Source organism: Somniosus microcephalus, chromosome 1 (assembly GCF_052327205.1).
Source record: "Somniosus microcephalus isolate GS21.2 chromosome 1, FLI_Smic_1.0, whole genome shotgun sequence".
Taxonomy (NCBI): Eukaryota; Metazoa; Chordata; class Chondrichthyes; order Squaliformes; family Somniosidae; genus Somniosus; species Somniosus microcephalus.
Window position 1 is genome coordinate 53,386,697 of NC_140987.1, and position 25,133 is coordinate 53,411,829.

General features: G+C 47.1%; 1 protein-coding gene across 1 annotated transcript in view; it reads left to right on the forward strand.

Moving 5' to 3' along the window:
- The window catches only part of snx25 (sorting nexin 25), a 321,585-nt gene that overhangs the window by 33,115 nt on the left and 263,337 nt on the right, over positions 1-25,133 (forward strand). The window contains exon 3 of the mRNA XM_085981347.1: positions 6,247-6,331. Within this exon, the coding sequence (XP_085837473.1) occupies positions 6,247-6,331 (85 nt within the window). The remainder of the gene's footprint in view (positions 1-6,246; positions 6,332-25,133) is intronic.

Here is a 25,133-nt window from a genome sequence, read left to right on the forward strand (position 1 = left end):
GGCAGCCAATGGTGCGGCCATTCGCACGTTTGGAAAGCGTAGGGTCCAGTTGAGTTTTGGCGGCCAACGTTTTGTTTGGGAGTTCATAAGTCTCACAGGCCATCCTGGGGGCAGGTTTCTTCTGCGCAAACGGGTTTCTCATCGACGTCCAACACTGCCGGCTAATCAGTGCCTCCACTTTTCACTCGGTCCCCTGCCACCGAAGCACCGCGATGTCTTGGTCAGTTGCATTTGCAGTCCCATCTCCAAATGAGTTCTCGCGTCTTCTCAGTGAGTTCCCTGAGCTCACCAGGCCCACATTTTCTTCTTCAGTCGCGAGGCACGGTGTGGCGCACCACATTACCACGACAGGATCCCCCGTTTATGCGAGAGCTCGAAGGCTGGAACCTGGTAAACTCGCGGCCGCCAAGGCGGAGTTCCATACAATGGAACGCCTGGGTATTATTCGACGTTCGAATAGTCCTTGGTCCTTGCCATTACACATTGTTCCTAAGCTGGGCGGCGGATGGCGACCATGCGGCGACTACAGACGCCTGAATGAGACTACCACACCGGATCGGTACCCAATTCCTCACATTCAGGATTTTTCGGCCCATCTGGCAGGGAATTCCATCTTTTCCAAAGTAGACCTCGTCCGAGGCTATCATCAAATGCCCGTGCATCCTCCGGACATCCCCAAAACTGCCGTCGTCACACCTTTCGGGCTCTTTGAGTTCCTTCGTATGCCGTTTGGGCTGAAGAATACAGCACAAGCCTTCCAACGTCTCATGGATTCCGTGTTGCGCGATCTGCCGTTCATCTTCGTCTACCTAGACGACGTCCTTATTGCCAGTAACGGCACGAAAGAACACATTACGCACTTGCGTACCCTTTTTTCTCGCCTCGGCCAACATGGCCTTATTATCAACCCGGCCAAGTGCCAGTTTGGGTTGCACAGCATTGATTTCCTGGGACACAGAATCACCTCGGAAGGCGCCGTCCCGCTGGCCACGAAGGTGGAAGCAGCCACCTCGTTCCCTCTTCCTCAGACCGTCGGGGCCCTCCAGGAATTTCTGGGCATGGTCAATTTTTATCATTGGTTCGTCCCCAAGGCGGCATTGTTAATGCAACCTTTGTACGAGGCCCTCCGAGGTAAATCGGGAAAAGACCCGATCGATTGGACACCCCAGATGGACCAGGCTTTCCTCGACACTAAGAACGCTTTGGCTGCTGCGACCATGTTGGCACATCCCCTTCCGGGCGCAACCATTGCCCTTACCACCGATGCATCTGATTATGCCATCGGGGCAGTACAGGAGCAGTGGGTCGATGGCACATGGCAACCACTGGCTTTCTTCAGCCGCCAATTGCAGAAGAACGAACGCAAGAATTGTACTTTTGATAGGGAGTTGGCATTGTTTCTGGCCATCCGCCATTTTCGCTTCCTACTGGAAGGACGCCCATTCACAGCTTTTGTAGACCACAAGCCACTTACTTTTATGATGGCCAAGACAGCAGAACCATGGCCGGCACGGCAACAATGTCATCTTACGTACATATCTAAATTTACAACTGACATACAACATGTCTCGGGCAAAGACAACCTGGTGGCGGATTGTCTCTCCCGCGCCCAGCTCCACGCAGTACACCTGGGAGTCGACTATGTTGGTTTGGCAAAAGAACAGAAGGCAGACCCTGAAGTGCAGGCATACCGGATGCACCTTCCAGCTTACAAGTGGCTGATGTCAGTTTCCAGGCCGCAGGGACCACACTCCTGTGTGACATCTTGATGGGCGTCCAATCGTTCCAGTCGAATGGCGCAGGAGAATTTTCGACACTATCCACGGGTTGTCACACCCTGGCATGAGAGCGTCACAATGACTCATGGCAAAGAAATTCGTCTGGAAGGGCATGCATCTCGACGTCCATGACTGGACCAATACCTGCGTGAGTTGCCAGAAGTCCAAGATACAACGCCATGTTAAGGCCCCAGTTGCCACTTCCGGTTCCGGAGCATCGATTCGACCATGTGCACGTGGACCTGGTTGGTCTTCTCCCTTCCTCTTGCGGGTACACTCACCTCCTCACCGTGGTAGACCGCACCACCAGGTGGCCAGAGGCAATTCCTTTGGTTGCCACCACAGCGGCAGACGTCTCCAGAGCCTTCATCTCGTCGTGGGTAGCTTGGTTCGGGATACCGGCTGACATCTCCTCCGACCGGGGGCCTCAATTTACCTCTGAGCTTTGGAACGCCGTAGCTCAAGGTTTGGGCACCAAGCTTCATCGTACCACCGCCTACCATCCACAGGCGAACGGTCTGTGTGAAAGATTCCACAGGTCCCTTAAAGCCGCACTGCGTGCTAGTCTCCATGGGCCTAGTTGGGTGGACAGGCTCCCTTGGATGCTGCTAGGACTTCGCACGGCGCCTAAGGACGACCTGCATTCTTCTTCAGCAGAGCTGGTTTACGGCCAACCACTGAGTGCCTGGCGATTTTCTTCCTTCTCACACGGAACCCTGGTCCCCAGCTCAGCAGCTCGTCAGCCACCAGGAAGCGGCTAGGAATTTCATCCCAGTGCCTACGTCGCATCATGACCTGCAGCACTCCCATGTCCCGGTGGATCTTAAGAACGCAGAATACGTGTTCATTCGGCAGGATGCTCGCAAAAACCCGCTCAAACCGCCTTACACAGGTCCGTTCCGCGTCATCTCGTCAGGTGACAAGTCCTTCACAGTCGACGTCGGCGGTAAGCCTGACCACATCTCCATCGACCGGTTGAAACCGGCGCATCTGGATCTGAGCGAACTAGTCGTCGCCGCTCGGCTGCCTCGTCGTGGTCGTCCACCGTCGACTGCGGACCAGTACAGCCACAGTCATCCGCCGAGTCGCCAGTGCCCGCCTCACCGGGTCGACCACAGCCGGCCTTCTCTTCTCCTCCGCCTGCGGTGTCATCCCAACCACAGCCAATGGCCAGTTCGTCTTCTAGCGCTCCGTTCCAGCTGCTGGGGTATCGCAGTCGGTTGGACAGACTCGTCAGACCCCCTTCTCGCCTTCTCTGTTAAAAGCAATTCTGGGGGGGTGCATGTGGTGGAACCACCAGAGGATTACGGACAATTGTGTATAATTCCTTTTACAGCAATGTAGTACAGCTGGGGGCTGCACATTTTAATGTATCTGTTAACTGTACTAGGGCTTCTTTCCTGTACTCCGCATGATGCCGTCCGTCACGTGATCTCTCAACGGCGGGAAGGATGTGATGACGTCGGAGCTCGGAACCTGCTAGCAGTTGAGCTTGGAACCTTCTAGCAGTTTCCAGAGAGGCTTTCAAGCAGACCAGACCTATTTGTATTGTATCCTACAGTTTCCTGTACAGCTTCGTTTGTTCATTAAATTTTATTGTTTTTGATTTTCTGAGTCGATCTCAATTCTTCGGCTAGGAACCCCAGTTCCTACACTTCCCTTATTGATGGAAGTTTGGGAAGTGTCCAGTGAATGTGAGAGGTGAGTTCACATTGAAATGATGGACTGAATGGCCATAAGTTCTGAACTTCTTTGTATTCTCCAGGTCTCTGTAGTGTCCGAGTATAAATAATACACGGACTGCAGGAGAACAATAATAACAGGTATTTACTGAACAGAGGGTAACTTAAGACTGAAATACAGAAGCCTGCTATGGCTTTATATACAGGGGTGGTCACTGCCGGTACTGCAGTATAGAATCAGTTCTTCTCTTAAAGGTACATACACAACAATTCCTCCCCTTTTAGATAAACAGTACATAACATTCATTTAACAACTAAATAATAACCAATTACAATTTTCTCTGTACTATATACATCAACTGAAATAATCATTTATAATTTCAGTCTTTGAGGAGGCTTCCTGATCCTGACTGGATAGCGCCTTTCTCGAGTATCCTGTTCTTGCGGTGGAGTTGATTCTGGCTCATTGTCATTGGTTGGTTCGTCAGCTTCCAATACCACTGCTTCTGAGGTAGACGCAGTCTGTACTTCAGGTTGATTACCAGGTGCACCTGCTCGTGGTATGGGTTTGGCTTGTTCCTGTGACTCTAGAATCTGGTCAGCGTGGCGTCTCACGATGCTCTCTCCAACGTCCACTGTGTACATTAGTGGTCCCTGCTGTGTGCATATCGTTCCTGGCTGCCATTTTTCTGTTCGGTAGTCGTGGGCCAAGACTGCCCTATCTTGAAGCTCCTGGTTGGCTTCTCATTTATGTGCTGGAATTGCTTATCCTCAACATCTCGTCTTATGTTTGGTTTGAGCAAATCCAGGCGACATCTTAGCCTTCGGTTGAAGAACATTATGGCTGGAGCTTGGTTGGTGACTGCATGTGTCGCATTCCGGTAAGCAAACAAGAAATTATCCACCTTGTGTTGTAGTGGTATGTCGTCATTATGCATTGCCTTTATGGCCTTTTTAAAGGTCTGAACAAACCTCTCAGACAATCCATTTGTGGCTGGATGATATGGGGCAGATGTGTAATGCTTCACCCCATTATTCCTCAGAAACCTCCGGAAATCCTCTGACACAAACTGTGGCCCATTGTCGGAGCAAATCTGTTCTGGCAAGCCATTCCTGGCGAAGATGGTCCGTAGGACTGCAATAGTTTTCTCTGTGGTGGTGGAGGACATTTTGATGACCTCTGGCCATTTCGAATGGGCGTCCACAGCGATTAGGAACATTGAGTCCATAAATGGACCAGCAAAATCAATGTGTACCCATTGCCATGGAGATGAGGGCCACTCCCATGGATGTAGCGGGGCCTGTGGTGGAGCGTTTTGGACCTTCTGGCATCCTGTGCATCTCTTGGTCATATCCTCGATTTTCTTTATCGATTCCCGGCCACCACACAAACGCCCTGGCTAGGCTCTTCATTTTTACCCCTCCCAGATGACCCTCATGAAGCTCATTGAGTGCACTATCTCTCAACTTGGGTGGAATTACCACTCGGGATCCACACATCAAGGTCCCCCGGCACACTGCAGAGCGAGAATGCTGGCAACAGTGAGTCACCAGGTGCTGGCCATCCCATCCTCGTCGCCAATGTAGTGTCCGAGTATAAATAATACACGGACTGCAGGAGAACAATAATAACAGGTATTTACTGAACAAAGGGTAACTTAAGACTGAAATACAGAAGCCTGCTATGGCTTAATATACAGGGGTGGTCACTGCCGGTACTGCAGTATAGAATCAGTTCTTCTCTTAAAGGTACATACACAACAGTCTCTTGCTTATTAGTGAAGTAATTTAATCTGTAATGACTTTCTGGTCAGTTTTATGTCTAAAGTTCTGCACATAATGTGTTGGCCTTTTTGATTTTACCAATCGTAGAATCATTAACTTTCAATTTCAAGAGTAAAAGGACTGATGGCATTCTATATACTTGTACAATAACATATTTATTTCAGCAGCATTCTGCTGAAACTGTGAGCTTTTCTTTACAGTGGTTCAAGGCCTGCTTTATAGACTCCAAATTTACTGGGGAATCTGAGAATTTCAGATCTACACACAATCCTCAAGGCATACATCCTGCATCTCAAAAAGGGTTTCTTGTGTCCAGAAACAAAATGGTAGTTCACATCACCTAATGGCAGAGTGAATGCAGAACCACATTGGGAGATGAAGAAAAAGAAATCCAGGAACCAGTGCCATCCTTAAATTGACAGATCAGAGCGTGGTTATGATAGTGTCCTTATCCAACCTGTGTCAAGCTGCTTGTCGGATATCCTGGCCACCATGCTAGAGCTCAGGTTGCCAACCCTCCAGGATTGTCCTGGAGTCTCCAGGAATTGAAGATTAATTTCCAGGACACTGCTGTGACAACCTGGAAGAAAAATCGAGGACCATTTATTAAAAAAAAAAAAAAAAATCATTTTCTTTGAACAGTTTTGTTTTAGTTATAAAAATATAGTAGTGGGGGGGAAAGGCTGTTGACAATCAAGACTAATCCAATTGAGTCATTAAGAGTCTGTTGGCTTTCCCATTGGTGTAGGAAGATGGTGTGCCATGAGGATGGATGTGTTGGATGACTAGTGGTGGGAGCAGGCCAGAGGGAGGCAGGTGGTCATATAATTAAACCCCCGGGAAGACAGCCAACCAGAGCTGGCAGCCCTACTTAGAGCATGAAAAGCAGCTGTTGACCACAGTGAATTAGTTTGCAGCTTTTTAAAAAAGAGAAACATAGAATCAAATGGAATCTGTGCTCCAGACAATTAAGTTCATCATGCTTAAATATTTAATTTCAGGGCCGTCTGTCGGGCAGTTCATCTGAGCCTGTGCCAACACGAAGAGTGGTCCTTTCGCACAACATGGATAAAGCTTTGAAAGAAGGTATGTTTGTTTTTGATGATTCTTAAAGGATGATTTTTCAAGGAAAAGTGAATAGATAATTGGGTTGAAGTAATGACAATTTATTTATATAAATACACAGATTGGAGAGGATCTTACACATGAGGACTAGACTCAAATTATCTAAAGGCATTGAAAAATAATTGGTACAGAAACAAATAGCATGCTGTTTATAATTGCAAATGATGCAAACAATAATTCTATAACAATTTGCATACTGAAATAAGATGGCCAATAATGACCACGTTTGTTCTTGTACCAGTATTTTCAACTTTTTAAAGAAACATTGCAATTATTTTACAAACTTTTTTAAAAACTCATTGTATTAGGTCCTGGTCCCAGTTTAGCCATATCATTATTACTGTGGGTGCAGAGGCTGTTTCATTTATCCTCGGTTCCCCACCACTCATTGCTGTTTACTGAAAGTTGGGTTATGTGGAGCTGAAGGAAGCATGTGTTATGAAGAAACTTGAGGACTAAATGTCTTCAGGGCCTCTTGACCAGATGCCATACACCCTAGAATGCAAGTTAGGCAAGATTCTGGCTGCTATTTTTAGGAGCGCATGAATAGAGATCCTGTATCTGAGCACTGATGGATACGGAGTGCTACCTCAATATTCAAGATGAACCTGGGAATTGTAGACCAGCTAGTTTCACATCCCAAGGATGTGGATAAATGTAACTTGGTCTTGTGCATTGGAGCAGGAAATGTGTACATGATAGAGATATCCATTACAAAGGTTAAAAAGATTTTGGGTGTTGTTGATCTTTCACTGAAAGTATCTAGTCAATGTTAGGTTGCTCAAGTGAATATTTTTCCCTGGATGAGTGCAGCTCCAACAACACTCAAGAAGCTCGACACCATCCAGGGCAAAGCAGCCTGCTTGATTGGCACCCCATCCACCACCTTCAACATTTACTCCTTCCAACACTGGTGCACTGTGGCTGTAGTGTGTACCATTTGCAAGATGCACTGCAGCAACTCGCCAAGGCTTCTTCGACAGCACCTCCCAAACCCGCGACCTCTACCACGTACAAGGACAAGGGCAGCAGGCGCAGGGGAACACCATCACCTGCAAGCTCCCCTCCAAGTTACACAGCATCCTGACTTAACCTTCACCACACGGACTGCAGCGGTTCAAGAAGGTGGCTCACCACCACCTTCTCGAGGGCAATTAGGAATGGGCAATAAATGCTGGCCTTGCCGGCGACGCCCACACCCCAGGAACGACTTTAAAAAATATTTATGCATCACAAACATATTTGATAAGTTTAAACAAGTTATTTTAACCTAATTTTGTAAGTCCATGTTAGATTGTGTACTTTAACGTCAATGGGACACTGACGCATTGAAGAGAGGTAAGAGAAAATGAATAAAGATGGCCACTTGACTTGGGCTCTTGTTCTGAATTTAATTGCAGAACTGCACTTATTTTCATTGAAACAGAGGCTTGCGAAAGGCTATGATCCAGGACCGAGTGTGCAAAACTTGCTGACACAGAACAGAATGAACATTTCTTAACAGAGATTAGAAGAACTTGCTGTCCGTCCTTCCTTCCTTCCCCTTCCACACAGAGTAACAAACATAAATAACATATTCCCAGCAGTGTTGCATTTCAAATGTCAAACTGGATGACATTGCGGGGGGCTGTTTTTCAAATACGCATTTTTGAGTGGGCAACAATTGAAAATTGGGGCAGGGGGCACCTTGGTTGCCCCATTAACGCTCAAGCTGATGATTGGATTTGAAACTAGATTCTAGAGGTGAAAAGCCCGTGTCTACCTCACTGTGGTACACAGCTCCCCTAAAGTTTTACTGCTCAGTCACTTTAATCCTTTGTCCACCCGTCGCAGTCCCAATCTGATTAAGTACATTATAGTGACTTGTCACTGAGGTTGATTAGTTTCAGCACCCTATGTAAAATCAATAACATTGAACTGGGAGAGTGGAGCCAGGCAGCAATAATGTTTTATTGATATAGTGCCAAATATGGCATTTCATTTCGTCTGTGAGGAGCAACAGAAGCAGTAAACTAGGTTATCATAATGGATAGGTTAGCATCTGCCAAGATGTAGTGGTATTGGTTGTCGATTTATCAACCTTTCACCTGTTCAAATGAATGACCAGTACAAGTACATGAACATTTCTCATTATTTTGCCCTGAAATTTGAGATCACCAAAGCTAAAGCTAAGTTCTGTATAACCCTTAATTCCCAAGGGTTGACAGCATGCAGGTTCAGCCATCCCACTCTTGTCTGTTTGCAAACAGAGGCTAGGTGTTTGCACACACAGGCCCTTTTCGGTGAAAGGCGAATTGGACAGAAAGTACAAGAAACTTTCTGGTATCCGGCACTGACGGGACCGAGCTGGTGCCGTCCCATCAAAACTGCCGTAGAAACCAGCGCTAATGTTAAAACATACGGAGCTTCTGAGCTCCGTGTGAAGCAACAAACCCTGTTGCTTAGCAACAGCTTCAAAACAGTCGGCGTAGCTTGCAAGCGTCTCTGTAGCTAAGCAACAGCTTCAGCTAGACCTTGCAGAGCCACGACTGCAGAAAAAAAGCAACGAAAAGAAAAAAAACTTATCTGAACCGACTCCTGAATTTTGCCGGTGGATAGAACTTTCCGGACATTTAACCTCCGGATAAACGAAAGTTTCCTATACTGTGAAAATGAATTGTTCCAAGAAAAATGACTTAATGAGAGGGACCATGAACTGGTGCAAGAGAAGTAATGAGAAGAAAAATGTGAGCATGCTCAGGGTACGTAAAAAAAGTTGTTGGAGTTTTTAACTATCTGAAGAAGTTAGTGATAGATCAGAAGACAGACAAAGAAGAATGTGGTTGAATGCAGAAATGGTTTGGGCACGTTTCATCAGCACAAGCAGACACTGAAAATGATGATGTGCATTGGCCACTAACTTCCACAGTGGAGAAGATAGAGAGAACGAGAGAGCGATGTTTATTGGGCCTTTTCCATTTTGAGTTTGACCTGTGGATGCACATTCACTCTTGTATGGCGGATATCCTCACCTCCCACTATCAGTTTTTGTCTTCAGTGTAAGTTGAGTTGTTTGGCTGTTTTCTGTGTTCTGTTCTAATCTTGCAGCATTATGTTGGTGGAATGTGCCTGAACTTAATGAAGGTTTGCTAGCACTGCTGGGGAGGGTTTAAACTAACTTGGCAGGGGTTTGGGGTACAGAGTGGAGCTATAGTAGGGGGTGATTTACGGCCAAATACAGAGGGAAAAACAAGTCAGCTGGGAAGGCAGAGCAAATATGTGAAGGCAAAAGAGAATATGGCAGGGCTGGAAGGCATTTATTTTAATGCAATGAGTCTTGCAAATAAGGTGGATGAACTGAAGTTGTTGTTGAACACATGGGAGTACGATATTGTTGCTATCACGGAGACATGGTTGAGGGAGGGTCAGGACTGGCAGCTCAATATTCCGGGGTATAGAATCTTCAGGCGAGACAGAGGGGGGTGTAAAAGGGGAGGGGGTGTTGCAATATTAATTAAGGAGTCAATTACTGCTGTAAGGAGGGATGATATATTAGCGGGTTCCTCTAATGAGGCCATATGGGTAGAACTTAAAAACAAAAAGGGGGCAAGCACTTTGCTGGGAGTGTACTATAGGCCCCCAAACAGTCAGGGGGAGATAGAGGAACAGATATGTAGGCAAATCTCAGAAAAGTGCGAAAATAATAGGGTAATAATAGTGGGGGATTTCAACTTCCCCAATATTAATTGGGATAGTCAGAGTGTGAAAGGCTTAGAGGGTGCAGAATTCTTAAAGTGCATCCAGGAGAGCTTTATGAGCCAACATGTAGAAAGTCCTACAAGAGAGGGGGCGGTACTGGACCTAATTCTGGGGAATGTAGCCGGGCAAGTGGTGGAAGTGTCAGTAGGAGAGCATTTTGGCGACAGTGACCATAATTCGGTGAGATTTAAGGTGGTCATGGAAAAAGACAAAGACGGCCCGGAAATAAGGGTTCTAAATTGGGGGAAGGCCGATTTTAATATGATAAGGCAGGATCTGGCCAAAGTGGACTGGGAGCAGCTACTTCTAGGGAAATCCACATCAAAACAGTGGGAGACTTTCAGAAGGGAAATAGAGAGAGTACAACGCCAACATGTTCCTGTAAAGGTCAAGGGTGGGACCAACAAGCAAAGGGAACCTTGGATGACAAGGGATATACAAAAATGCATTAGAAATAAGAGGGGGGCTTTTGGCAGTTACAAAAGACTAAAGACGGAGGAAGCCCTAGAGGAGTATAAAAAGTGCAGGGGCATACTTAAAAAAGAAATTAGGAGGGCGAGGAGGGGCCATGAAATAACACTGGCGAGCAAAATAAAGGAAAATCCTAAGATGTTTTATAAGTATATTAAGGGCAAGAGGATAACCAGGGAAAGGGTAGGGCCCATTAGGGACCAAAGTGGCAATCTGTGTGTAGAGCCAGAGGATGTAGGCGGGGTTTTAAATGAATTTTTTGCATCTGTGTTCACTATGGAGAAAGACGATGCAGACATAGAAATCGGGCAAGGGGACTGTGACATACTTGAACATATTAGCATCGAGAGGGAGGAGGTGCTAGCGGTTTTAGCGGGCCAAAAAGTGGATAAATCCCCAGGCCCGGACGAGATGTATCCCAGGCTGCTGTGGGAGGCAAGGGAGGAGATTGCAGGGGCTCTGACACTAATTTTCAGAACCTCTCTGGCCACAGGGGATGTACCAGAGGACTGGAGAACAGCTAACGTAGTACCATTATTCAAGAAGGGTAGCAGGGATAAACCAGGGAATTACAGGCCAGTGAGTCTAACATCTGTGGTGGGGAAATTATTGGAAAAAATTCTGAGGGACAAAATTAATCTCCACTTGGAGAGGCAAGGATTAATCGGGGATAGTCAGCATGGCTTTGTTAAGGGTAAATCATGTCTAACAAATCTGATCGAATTTTTCGAGGGGGTGATTAGTGGGGTGGATGAGGGAAATGCTGTGGATGTGGTGTACATGGACTTCAGTAAAGCTTTTGACAAAGTCCCGCATAGGAGACTGGTCAAGAAGGTAAGAGCCCATGGGATCCAGGGTGCCTTGGCGCGTTGGATCCTAAACTGGCTGAGTGGCAGGAGGCAGAGGGTGATGGTCGAAGGTTGCTTTTGTGACTGGAAGCCTGTGTCCAGTGGGGTACCTCGGATCGGTGCTGGGTCCCTTATTGTTTGTGATCTACATAAATGATTTGGATGAAAATGTAAAAGGTATGATCAGTAAGTTCGCAGATGACACGAAAATTGGTGGGGTGGTAAATTGCGAGGAGGAAAGCCTCCGGCTACAGGACGATATAAACGGGTTGGTCAGATGGGCGGAAAAGTGGCAAATGGAATTTAACCCTGAAAAGTGCGAGGTGATGCATTTTGGACGGACAAATAAGGCAAGGGAATACACAATGAGTGGTAGGACCCTAGGAAGTACAGAGGGTCAGAGGGACCTTGGTGTACATGTACATAGATCCCTGAAGGCAGCGGAGCAGGTAGATAAGGTGGTTAAAAAGGCATATGGGATACTTGCCTTCATTAGCCGAGGCATAGAATATAAGAGCAGGGAGGTTATGATGGAGCTGTACAAAACGCTGGTGAGGCCACAGCTGGAGTACTGTGTGCAGTTCTGGTCGCCTCACTATAGGAAGGATGTGATTGCTTTGGAGAGGGTGCAGAGAAGATTCACCAGGATGTTACCTGGGATGGAGCGCCTCCGCTATGAAGAGTGGCTGGACAGGCTGGAGTTGTTTTCCTTGGAGCAGAGAAGGCTGAGGGGGGACCTGATTGAGGTGTACAAAATAATGAGGGGCATAGATAGGGTAGATAAAGGGGAACTTTTCCCCTTAGTGGGGGGGTCAATAACAAGGGGGCATAGATTCAGGGTAAGGGGCAGGAGATTTAGAGGGGATTTGAGGAGGAACTTTTTCACCCAGAGGGTGGTTGGAATGTGGAACTCAATGCCTGAAAGGGTGGTGGAGGCAGGAACCCTCACAACATTCAAGAAGCATTTGGATGAGCACTTGAAATGCCATTGCATACAAGGCTATGGACCAAATGCTGGAAAATGGGATTAGACTGGACAGGGATGGATGGGCGGCGCAGACACGATGGGCCGAAGGGCCTCTTTCTGTGCTGTAAAACTCTATGACTCTATGACTCTAAGTAGATTTCTGGACAGAACTTGGAAAAAGACAAAAGTAACATGATTTTTAAAAAAAAGAATGACACGTGAGTTATAAACTAGTTAATATAACGTCAGCATTGGGACGATTTACAAAACACTAGCAGTATTCATCTGGAAAGCATAAGTGGTGCAAAGTGTAATCAGCGGCATTTAGAGGCAATGTGTCTGCCTCCTCAATCTATTGGAATTCTTTGCGGAAGTAACTGAGTTAATGGATAAAGGCTCCCTAGTTGATGTATCTTAGATTTCAGAGTGCATTTAATAATGGTCCACATGTGAAGCTTTGCAAGGCAATTAAGATTATAGAATTAATGAGAAATCTACCTTGCTGGAAAACAGTCTGCCTTCGGTGTATGAGTAATGGATTTCTGCAGGAGCTGCAGATCACGCTGCTGATGAATGATGTGGAGCCATTTGCTTTTGATAACATAGAAACATAGAAGATAGGAGCAGGAGTAGGCCATTCGGCCTCTCGAGCCTGCTCCGCCATTCAATGAGATCATGGCTGATAACACAACACAAAATTTGCGGATGACATTGAGCAAGGTGGCCAGGTAACTAATGTAGATTGTCCAGATCTCGCCGCTCGGGAATGGCAGGTATCTTTTAAGGTGAGTAAATGTAAGATAATATGCATTGACATGGGGACCATGAAACAATCTTGTGTACAGCGAACTTTGGGTCTGCTAAGAGGAGCAGAAAAGGCTAAGAATTTTATGGCTTTTCCTTTGTTGCACTGATCATCCGACCATGTTTCATTCTGCTAAACCTTACTTAAGGTGTCTGGTGTTGTGAGTGTATGCAGCTACTCCACAGATGTGTCTTTTGGCCAGCCATTATATGTGATGTAGCACCAGAGGGACATCTCTTTCCAATATACTTTTCCAATCCCTTACTGATGGGAGCTGCAGCCTGCGTTTCTTGTTTTAGATCAGGAGCTGAGTAATATCGAACCTGCTACCTTCCGTTGATGCACTGGAGAGGGTTGAGAGGAAATCAAAATAAAGGTTATTCTGGTACTTAAAATTTTTCAATTGTCAAGACCGCCTCAGAGAATTGAACTTGTTTTCCTGGGAGAAAATGGGATGTCATCCAAGTCTTTAAAATGCTGAAGGGCAAGAAGAATGTAAATGCAAACACGTTCTGTAAATTATGATTGTGGGACAAGAAGCCACACACACAAAATGAATAAGCCTCGAGTAAGATTAGAGATTAATATAATTTCTCTTCTCACCAGAGTGTTAGATGTGTGGAATAGGCTCTTGGAGCAAAAGCAGTTGCTGTTGTGTCGGGTAACTAACTTACTTTTAAACCAAGCTAGATTAATCTTTGATTGGACAAAGGGATGTAAAGTTGTAAGGATAAATGTAGTCTTGTGAGATCCAATGTTCTGTGGGAGACTGATTTCTGTGCAACTGGGAATATGGAAATGTTTGCTATAGTATGCAACTAGTCTAGATTGGATAGAATAGAATAGAATTCAGTGGTAGAATGGAGTGTAATGTTTGGCTGTTAGCCTTGGTCTTTCACTAGATTACCAGAAGTCGAGGGAAGGGAAGGCCCAGGAGAAATTTATATAGAATTTATCTTGAAAGTTTCACCTGTGATTATTCAACTTCTGTTGTCCGGCTTGGCTCAGTGGCAGCACTCTCAACTCTGACTCCGAAGGTCATGGGTTCAATCTCCACTCTAGAGACATGACCACATAATCCAGACTGACCGTTTAGTGCAGGTGGACATAAAATATCCCATGGTACTCATTTTCAGAGCCATTTTTTTTAACTAAGCTGGACAATTGGCTTTTGTATTGCAATAGTGTTGCCACCCATCCAATTTTTGAATGGCTGTCCAGAAATTTCTAAATTTCTAACCTAGACACCAAAAGTCCAGTACCTTGCCCAATTGGGCATTCTTCGTGTATGAGTCTTGATGGCGTTATAGTCCAAGTGTGGCTGGGCTTGATCCTGCTCTCATCCGATTATTAATATGTGAACATTCCAGGATATATGAATGGACAGTGATCAGAAGGGGGAATCCTAGGGCAAGAAGCACAGAGGCCAATTGTAGCATCTCCACTGCAACCCTGGCTAAGATCAACTAAGTTAGCGCAGAGCAGGAATCTGACCTATACACCTATTGTCTACGGCTTTTACCAAATGGGGTAGCTTTCAACGAGTGCTCTCGGCAGCAAAGCAAACATCAGAACTCAAGCCATGATCCCACTCCCTGCCTTGCTGCTAATCTACTCTCTGTCTGGTTTTGGATTGAACAAATGGTGACAACCCTTTGGTGCAAAGATTGATGGCAAAATATTATATATATAGTTTACTTTTTTTTTAAAATCTCTATGAAGATTGGCGTTTAGACCACAAATTCATCTGAGCTGCAAAGGGTGCATTGTATAACCTGGAGAAGTCTTTTATTATATTGTCTGGGTGGGACAAACTCAATCTAACTGAGCTGATCTCCTACATCTATAAGTGGACGGGCTCCGGCATTAGAAACCCACTTTGGCAGCTGCAGGTGCGTGAAGTAATTGCATCATGATATCAGTAAAAGTGACCAGGTGGTTGTCGGATTATCGTAAAAACACCGACTGGTTCTCTAATATCCTGTAGGGAGGGAAACCTGCCGTCCTTACCCTGGTCTGTCCGATACATGACTCCAGCTCCACACCAATGTGGTTGATTCTTAACAGTTTTTTGATACACTTCAGAGGACAGTTAAGAAGTCCGACCATCACTGTCTCAGGGCAACTAGGGTTAGAACATAAGAACATAAGAAATAGGAGCAGGAGTAGGCCAATCGGCCCCTCGAGCCTGCTCCGCCATTCAATAAGATCATGGCTGATCTGATCCTAACCGCCAATCTACTATCACAGAACCATCTCCTGCATCTAACAGAATTAGACACACGAAATAGGAGCAGGATCAGGCTACACGGCCCCTGGGCCCACTCCGCTACCCACAGGGCCATGACCGATCCGAACCTAGACTCATGTCCAAATTCCTACCCGCTCCCCGTAACCCTTAATTCCCTTTACTTCTAGGAAGCTGTCTATTTCTGTTTTAAATTTATGTAATGATGTAGCTTCTACAGCTTTTTGGGGCAGCATATTCCATGGACCTACCACCCTCTGAGTGAAGTAGTTCCTCCTCATCTCGGTTTTGAAAGAGCAGCCCCTTATTCTAAGACTATGCCCCCTAGTTCTAGTTTCACCCATCATCGGGAACATCCTCCCCGCATCCACCCGATCCAACCCCTTCACAATCTTATAAGATCGCCTCTCATTCTTCTGAACTCCAATGAGTAGAGTCCCAATCTACTCAACCTCTCCTCATATGTCCATCCCCTCATCCCTGGGATTAACCGAGTGAACCTTCTTTGTACTGACTCGAGAGCAAGTATGTCCTTTCTTAAGTATGGACACCAAAACTGTATGCAGTATTCCAGGTGCGGTCTCACCAATACCTTGTACAACTGAAGCAATACCTCTCTCTTTTTATATTCTATCCCCCTAGCAATGAAAGCCAACATTCCATTGGCCTTCTTAATCACTTGCTGCACCTGCATACTAACCTTTTGAGTTTCGTGCACCAGGACCCCCAGATCCCTTTGTACTTCAGTACTTTCCAGTTTCTTGCCATTAAGATAATAACTTGCTCTACGATTTTTCCTGCCAAAGTGCATAACCTCACACTTTCCAGTATTGTATACCATCTGCCAAACCTCTGCCCACTTACTTAGCCTGTCTATGTCCCCTTGCAGGTTTTTTATGTCCTCCTCACTCACTACTTTCCCTCCCATCTTAGTATCATCTGCAAACTTTGATATGTTACACTCAGTCCCCTCCTCCAAATCGTTAATATAGATTGTAAAGAGTTGGGGACCCAGCACTGACCCCTGCGGAACACCACTAGTTACTGATTGCCAGTCTGAGAATGAACCATTTATCCCAACTCTCTGCCTTCTGTTAGATAGCCAATCCTCTATCCATGCCAGAATATTACCCCCAATCCTGTGATTTTTTTATCTTAATTGATATACCTATCAATTCATCCAATGAAAAGCGACGAGTTAAGAAAGTAACTATAGGTTTTTATTGGCTAAATAACAGAGCCCACCCTCGTGGGTGATCGGATCCAACAAGGAGGAATACCAGCCAGTCGACCACCTTTATACCTGGGCAGGTAGGTGGAGCCATGGGCGGAGTCAGCAGTGGTCAGCCCAGGTATAACAGCGTGACAAGAGGCGACCTCATGTAGTGATACAACAGTGTAACAGTGATAACCATAGTGTAACGATATAACAGTGGAAAACATAGTGTAATGATAGTGAACGATAAAAGTGGTTTACCACATTCACCCCTTGTTTAGATTTGAGTCCGGCGGGGTGAAGTGTATTACCAGTTCGGGTATGTCAGTCTGTTCAGAGGCCTCGTAAGCCTTTCCGATCGTCGCAGCGGCGGCGGTGTTGCAGTATTCGATGTTGTTGCTGGTGTCTGCGTGGTCGGCGAAGGCTCGTGGGGTTCCGGCATGCCGTCCACCTGGGCTGGATTAGGGGGGGTGGTGGGGGGGGGTAGCGGTGGTGTCTCGGGAATGCCCGAGGGTGCGAGGTCTCGTAAAGAGACTGTGTCCTCCCGCCCGTCTGGGTACGCCACATAGGCGTACTGGGGGTTGGCGTGCAGGAGGTCCACCCTCTCGACCAGGGGGTCCATTTTATGGGCCCTCACGTGCTTTCGCAGCAAGACTGGCCCCGGAGAGGTCAGCCAGGTTGGTAGCGTGGTTCCCGTAGTCGACTTCCTGGGGAGAACAAACATTCGTTCATGGGGGGTGGCGTTAATGGCAGTGCAAAGCAGTGACCGGATGGAGTGCAGCGCTGCCGGGAGGACTTCCTGCCAGCGAGAGGTTGGGAGGCCCTTAGACTTTAAGGCTAAGAGGACGGCCTTCCATACAGTCGCGTTCTCTCTTTCCACCTGGCCGTTCCCTCGGGGGTTGTAGCTGGTGGTCCTGCTTGCAGCAATACCTCTCGCTAGTAGGAACTGGCGAAGTTCCTCGCTCATGAAGGAGGAGCCCCGGTCGCTATGTATATAGTTTGGGAACCCGAACAAGGCGAAGAGGTCGTTCAGGCATTTGATGACCGTGGTACTGGTCATGTCTGGGCAGGGGAAGGCAAAGGGGAAACGGGAGTACTCATCAATAATGTTGAGGAAGTACACATTACGGTCAGAGGACGGGAGGGGCCCCTTAAAATCTATGCTCAAGCGCTCGAAGGGGCGGGTGGCCTTGATCAGGCTTGCTCTGTCCGGCCTAAAGAAATGCGGTTTGCATTCGGCACAGGTTTGGCAGTTCCTGGTCATGGTCCTGACCTCCTCGATGGAGTAGGGCAGGTTGCGGGCCTTAATAAAGTGGTAAAGTCTGGTGACCCCGGGGTGGCAGAGGTCGTTGTGGAGGGTCTGCAGTCTATCACTTTGCACGCTGGCGCATGTACTTCGTGATAGAGCATCTGGGGGTTCGTTCAGTTTACCAGGCCGGTACAAGATATCATAATCATAGGTGGAGAGCTCGATTCTCCACCTCAAGATCTTGTCGTTCTTGATTTTGCCCCTCCGCTTGTTATTAAACATAAAAGCGACCGAACGCTGGTCGGTGAGGAGGGTAAATCGTTTGCCTGCCAGGTAATGCCTCCAGCGTCGTACAGCCTCCACGATCGCCTGGGCCTCCTTCTCGACCGAAGAGTGTCGGATCTCGGGGCCCTGGAGGGTCCTTGAGAAGAAGGCCACTGGTCTCCCGTCCTGGTTAAGGGTTGCGGCCAGGGCGAAGTCGGATGCATCGCTCTCCACTTGGAAAGGGATAGACTCATCCACCGCGTGCATTGTGGCCTTAGCAATGTCTCCCTTAATGAGGGAGAAGGCTGCGCACGCTTCTGCCGTCAGGGGGAAGGAGGTGGACTTCATGAGGGGTCTGGCTTTGTCCGCATAATTGGGCACCCATTGGGCATAGTAGGCGAAGAGCCCCAGGGTTCTCCTCAGCGCCTTTGGACAGTGGGGGAGGGGAAGCTCCATGAGGGGGCGCATTCTTTCGGGGTCGGGGCCGATGACTCCGTTCTCTACTACGCAGCCGAGGATGGCAAGGCGCGAGGTGTTAAACACACATTTCTCCTTATTGTAGGTGAGGTTGAGCCGCTGGGCCGTACGGAGGAATCTCTCCAGATTAGCATCGTGGTCCTGCCGGTCGCGGCCGCAGATGGTGACGTTATTTTGATAGGGGAACGTGGCTTGCAGCCCGTTCTGGTCAACCATCCGGTCCATCTCCCTTTGGAAGACCGAAACCCCATTGGTGACGCCGAAGGGAACCCTCAGGAAGTGGTAGAGGCGGCCATTCGCCTCGAAGGCGGTATACTGGCGGTCCTCAGGGCGGATAGGGAGTTGGTGATAGGCCGACTTAAGGTCGATGGTAGAGAATACGCGGTACTGTGCAATCTGGTTGACCATATCAGATATGCGGGGAAGGGGGTATGCGTCCAGCTGGGTGTACTGGTTTATGGTTTGGCTGTAGTCGATGACTGGGCGGTTTTCATCGCCGGTCTTGACGACTACGACCTGAGCGCGCCAGGGGCTGTTGCTCCTCTCGATGATGCCCTCCTTCAGGAGGCGCTGCACTTCAGAGCTAATAAAAGCTCTGTCTCCGGCGCTGTACCGCCTGCTCTTGGTGGCGACGGGTTTACAGTCGCGGGTGAGGCTGGCGAACAGGGAGGGAGGCGGGACCCTGAGGTTGGATAGGCCGCAGGTGGTACGCGGTGGGCGGTTTAAAGACTGTTGGTTGTAGACTGTGAGTGGGGGGAGGGGTCCACCGTATGCCAAAGTGACACTTTGAAGGTGGGATTGGAAATCCAGCCCTAGTAGGACGGCAGCGCAGAGTTGGGGCAGGACGAGAAGTTTAAAATGTTTATACTCCGTGCCCCTAACCGACAGGGTCACAACACAGTAGCCGCTGATGTCTGTAGAGTGGGACCTAGACGCCATCGAGACCCGGTTGTGCGTTGGCCGGACAGTGAGGGAGTAGTGGCTCACCGTGTCTGGATGGATGAAGCTCTCCGTGCTTCCGCTGTCGAACAGGCAGGTCGTGGCGTGGCCGTTTACTTCGATGTCCATCATGGACTTGGACAGGTGATGCGGGCGAGCTTGGTCCAGTGTGACGGAGGCTAGTGTATGGCTGAGCGAGCTGCTGCAGTCTGCGGGTGAGGCGGTGGTCGGGTCTGGAGGCGAGGTGGCGGTCGAGTGTGCTGGGTAAAATGGCGGCGCCCACGAGGTGGAGTAAAATGGCGGAGAAGATGGCTGCCCCCACAACTCACATGTGGCACTGCTGGTGTCGGTGGCCTTGATCAAAGATGGCCGCCCCACGACTCTCACGAGGGGATACTGGCATCTGTGGCCTTGATGAAAGATGGCCGCCCCCACAGCTCGCATGAGGCACTGCTGGTGTCTGTGGCTCTCCCTCTGCAGGCCTTAGCGAAGTGGCCTTCTGGCAACTGGAGCAAGTCGCGTTTCTCGCAGGGCAGCGCGACCTCGGGTGTTTCGCCTGGCCGCAGAAGAAGCAGCCGGCGGCCCAATCGCGGGGGTCCGATGTCGCAGCCGGTACCGGGGGTGGCGGTCCCGATCGGGTCCGGTACGCCAACGCTGAGGTAGGTCCCAGGGGCGGCGCTGCGAGGGGTATTGCGGTCGGGGTCGGTCCCGAGTCCCAGGGTCGCGAATTACAGTACCTGGAGTACGCCTCGAGGTCCCGATGGGCCACTTCTAGGGAGCGAGCGAGGGCTGCAGCTGTGTTCAGGTCGAGGTCCTTTGCTTCAAGCAGTCTTTGCCGTGAGTAGTCGGACCGCAGGCCTTTCACGAAGGCATCGCGGATATTATCTTCAGTATTTTCTGCCGCCGTTACCGCTTTAAAGTCACAGTCCCTGCCGAGTGTTTGTAGCGCCCGTAAAAATTCATCTACAGACTCTCCTGGCTGTTGCGGGCGGGATCTTAGGAGATGTCTGGCATACATGGAATTTACCGGGCTCCGGTACTGTTGTTTCAGCAGGTTGATGGCGGCCTCGTATGTAGTAAGGTCCCGGATGAGTGCGAATACTTTAGGGCTCACTTGGGCGGTCAGAACTCTTAGCTTGGATCTCTGAGGCACGCCGGATTCTCCCAGGTAGGATTCGAAACAGCTCAGCCAGTGTTCGAAGTCGAGGGCTGAGTTTGCTGCCTGTGGGTTTAGATCCAGGTACGGTGGTCGGAGTGCTCGCAGCCAGGCCGGCTGTTGTAGCTGGGCGTCTGACTGGTCGTTTGGCTGCTCAAGTAACGACATTTTAAAATTTAGCCAATAAAATTGATATACCTATCAATTCATCCAATGAAAAGCGACGAGTTAAGAAAGTAACTATAGGTTTTTATTGGCTAAATAACAGAGCCCACCCTCGTGGGTGATCGGATCCAACAAGGAGGAATACCAGCCAGTCGACCACCTTTATACCTGGGCAGGTAGGTGGAGCCATGGGCGGAGTCAGCAGTGGTCAGCCCAGGTATAACAGCGTGACAAGAGGCGACCTCATGTAGTGATACAACAGTGTAACAGTGATAACCATAGTGTAACGATAGTGAACGATAAAAGTGGTTTACCACATTAAGCAATAATCTTTTGTGTGGCACCTTGTCAAATGCCTTTTGGAAGTCTAAATACACTACGTCCACTGGTTCCCCTTTATCCACCCTATATGTTACTTCCTCAAAGAACTCCAGCAAATTTGTCAAACATGACTTCCCCTTCATAAAACCATGCTGACTTTGTCCTATTAAATTATGATTATCCAAATGTCCTGTTACTGTCTCCTTAATAATGGACTCCAAAATTTTACCTACCACAGATGTTAGGCTAACCGGTCTATAGTTTCCAGCCTTCTGTCTACTGCCCTTTTTAAATAAGGGTGTTACATTAGCAGTTTTCCAGTCTGCCGGGACTTTTGCCGAGTCCAGGGAGTTTTGAAAAATTATTACCAATGCATCCACAATCCCTACCGCCACTTCCCTCAAGACCCTAGGATGTAAGCCATCAGGTCCAGGTGATTTATCCGCCTTGAGTCCCATTATTTTACCGAGTACCACTTCCTTAGTGATTTTGATTGTGTTTAGCTCCTCCCCCCCTATAGCCCCCTGTTTGTCCAGTGTTGGGATATTCTTAGTGTCCTCTACTGTAAAGACTGATGTAAAATATTCATTCAGTGTTTTTGCCATCTCCATATTTCCCACCATTAATTTCCCGGGCTCATCCTCTAAGGGACCAACATTTACTTTAGCCACCCTTTTTCTTTTTATATAACTATAAAAACTCTTACTATCTGTTTTTATATTTTTTGCTAATTTACTTTCATAATCTATCTTCCCTTTCTTAATCAATCTTTTTGTTATTTTTTGCTGTCTTTTAAAGTTTTCCCAATCCTCTATCCTCCCACTAGATTTGGCTACCTTATATGCCCTTGTTTTTAGTCGAATACTATCCTTAATTTCTTTACTTAGCCACGGATGGCTGTCTTTTCTTTTACACCCTTTTCTTCTCAGTGGAATATATATTTTTTGGAAGTTGTAAAATAACTCCTTAAATGTACACCACTAATCATATATCGTCTTACCCTTTAATCTATTTTCCCAATCCACTCTACTCAATTCCGCTCTCATACCTTCATAGTCTCCTTTATTCAAGCTTAGCACGCTTGTTTGAGATCCAACCTTCTCACCCTCTAATTGAATATGGAATTCAACCATGTTATGGTCACTCATTCCAAGGGGATCCTTTACTAGGACATTTTTAATTAATCCCATCTCGTTACACAGGACCAGATCTAAGGTTGCTTGCCCCCTGGTCGGTTCAGTTACATACTGCTCAAGAAACCCATCCCTAATACACTCAATGAACTCATCCTCAAGGCAGCCCTGCCCAATTTGATTTGTCCAAATAATATGATAGTTAAAATCCCCCATAATTATAGATGTTCCCTTATTACAAGCCTCAACTATTTCCTGATTGATACTCCGTCCAACAGAGTTGCAACTGTTCGGAGGCCTATAGACTACGCCCACTAGTGTTTTTTGAGCTTTGCCATCGGCACCCATATCCTGAGAATGAATTTTAAAAAAAGAACTGAAGTAAATTGAGTTGGGGTTTGTTGTCCTTTTTGTTTTTATCTTCATAGTTCCAAAAATAGTTTGAGGAGCGCTGTTTCTAGCACTTGAGCAACCTTTTACGTTTGCATTTCAAAGGGATGTGATTGCGCCTTTCAATGGATTTCATTATATTCGTAAGGCATCGCTAAATAGCTGTTGAACACAAGAATTGAATGGTACTTTATGATTATTCTGGCTTTTCAGGATCTTAGTTACTTTTTTTAAACTAATTTCTACAGCTCAGCTCTTTGTTCTGTCATGTTTTCAATGATATGCTATAATTGCGGCATAATCTTCCATTCATGAAATGTCTGGCGCTTTCAGCACACAGTTTTAAAAAAAAATCAGCTTTGAAGTTTGAGGTTTACACACGGGGCTGAGGAATAAAAACATAAAATGTTAAAGGAGATTTGGTCAGTCAGCACCTGGAGCAGAAAGATAGCCTATTGTTTCAAACTTCAGTTGTTGAGTTGTCGTCATCAGCAGGGTACCTTCAACTTTGCCCAAAAAAAACAACAGCAAACTTACTTGACCATTCAGGATCTGAAATGACTGCACATGCTCTGCATATATTTTCATTTTCAGCTCTTGACGTAAACAATGCGTCCTTGCCGGTCATTCATCGCTCGCTCAGGCTGAACCAGACCGTGCAAAAATCTTGCCGTCTTATTCACCTCTGTGAGGAGCTTCAAACCCCATGTCCCATCAATCACCAAGACTACTTATTTCCATACCTGCGTTGCCTGCCTTTGTTTCTAAGTCGCCCCCTTTACTTCTGAAAACGTTACCCATGTTTTTGTCATCCAAAGTCTTGATTGTTCCAATGTCTTCCTATCTGGCCACCCATTCTCCAATTTCCGTGAACTCAACTTGTCAGCAACGTAGCGGTCCTTGTCCTGTCTGATCTGTTGGCCTCGTCCTCACTGACGTACATTGGCTCCCTGTCCCCCAGTGTATTAAATTTAAAACGCTCGCCCTCGTCTTCAGATCCCTCCATGGCCTCACCCACCTTATCTGCAAACCCCTCCAGCCGTGTAAGCCCTCCGACTCTGGCATTCCATGTATTTCTCCCTTCCCTTGCTCCTACCATTGGTGGCAGAGCCTTTAGCTGCCTGGATTGTACTTTCTTTTTCCTAATCTCTTCCCTCCTTCCAGTGTCCTGCCCAACATTTATTCCTCAACCAATGTCAGTAAAACAAATTATTTTTGGTCATTATCTCATTGCTATTTGTGGGACCTTGCTGTGCGCAAATTGGCTGCTGTGTTTTCTACATTACAACAGTGACTACACTTTTTATATTTAAAAAAAAAGTACTTCATTGGCTGTAAAGCGCGTTGGCACGTCCTGAGGTCATGAAAGGCACCATATAAATGCAAGTTCTTTTATCTTATTTTATTTACCTTCTCAAACCCTTTCATACATTGAAAACTTGTATTTCCCCATTAACTTTTTCTGACTGCTCCAGCGAGTCTGAACATTTGCTTTCTGTCCAACACTTCCTTATGAACCAGTTTGCCTCCTCTGAATCACAAAAGCATTCCACACTTGTCTGGTAGTGTTAGGTTTTCAACTTACTGCCGAGGAGGAGCTGTAGCTGGCACCAGCCATAGCACTGCTCTCATTTTTTACTGCTGGAAGAAAAATTCCTGGGCAAGATGGAAAAGTAGCTTCTCATGTCTGGCAGCTCCACGCACAAATTTTAGCTTGTGACCATCAGCTCCTGAATGATGGAGGTTACGAGTCCCAGTCCACATTGAATGTGTAGTCAGCGGATGAGCTCAATTTACCTGGAAATTGGGCATCTCGCACCTGCTGTGTTAATGGCATCTTCAATTAAGTGAGACTTTCGTCCAAATGTTTTGAAATATGATTTTTCAAAAAGAATGTGGCTTTCCAGCTGTTCTGTTGCTACAGAGTTGGTAACAATTTTTTTCCTTCACGCTGATAAATCTAATCTCTAGCCTGCTGCAGGCTCTGAATTCTAATTTTCTCAGCATTGTACAGCTGACTTTCAGCATGTTAGTTACAGGTAAAATCAGGGTCCAGTTCAAATCGCTCTGAATTTCCCTCGCGATCCGTTTTGATTTACTAGTACAATTGAAAACACTCCCCATTTGTGGAATTCACGCCGATCACTGCTATTCTGTTGCCTGCTGGTGAATTTTGGAGAACCCAGGTCCCTGTAAAACTGGGGTTTCCAACCTTGATTTCCAGCCAGTTAAACCAGGTACCTCATCTGCAGCTACATGCCCAGCAATTGAATGAAAATTGGCTGATGCTGATCTGGGATACAACAGCAATGGTCCCTGAATAAACAGGACATTGCTCTAGATTTCCTTCTTTCTAAGGTTATCCAAAGACACTTG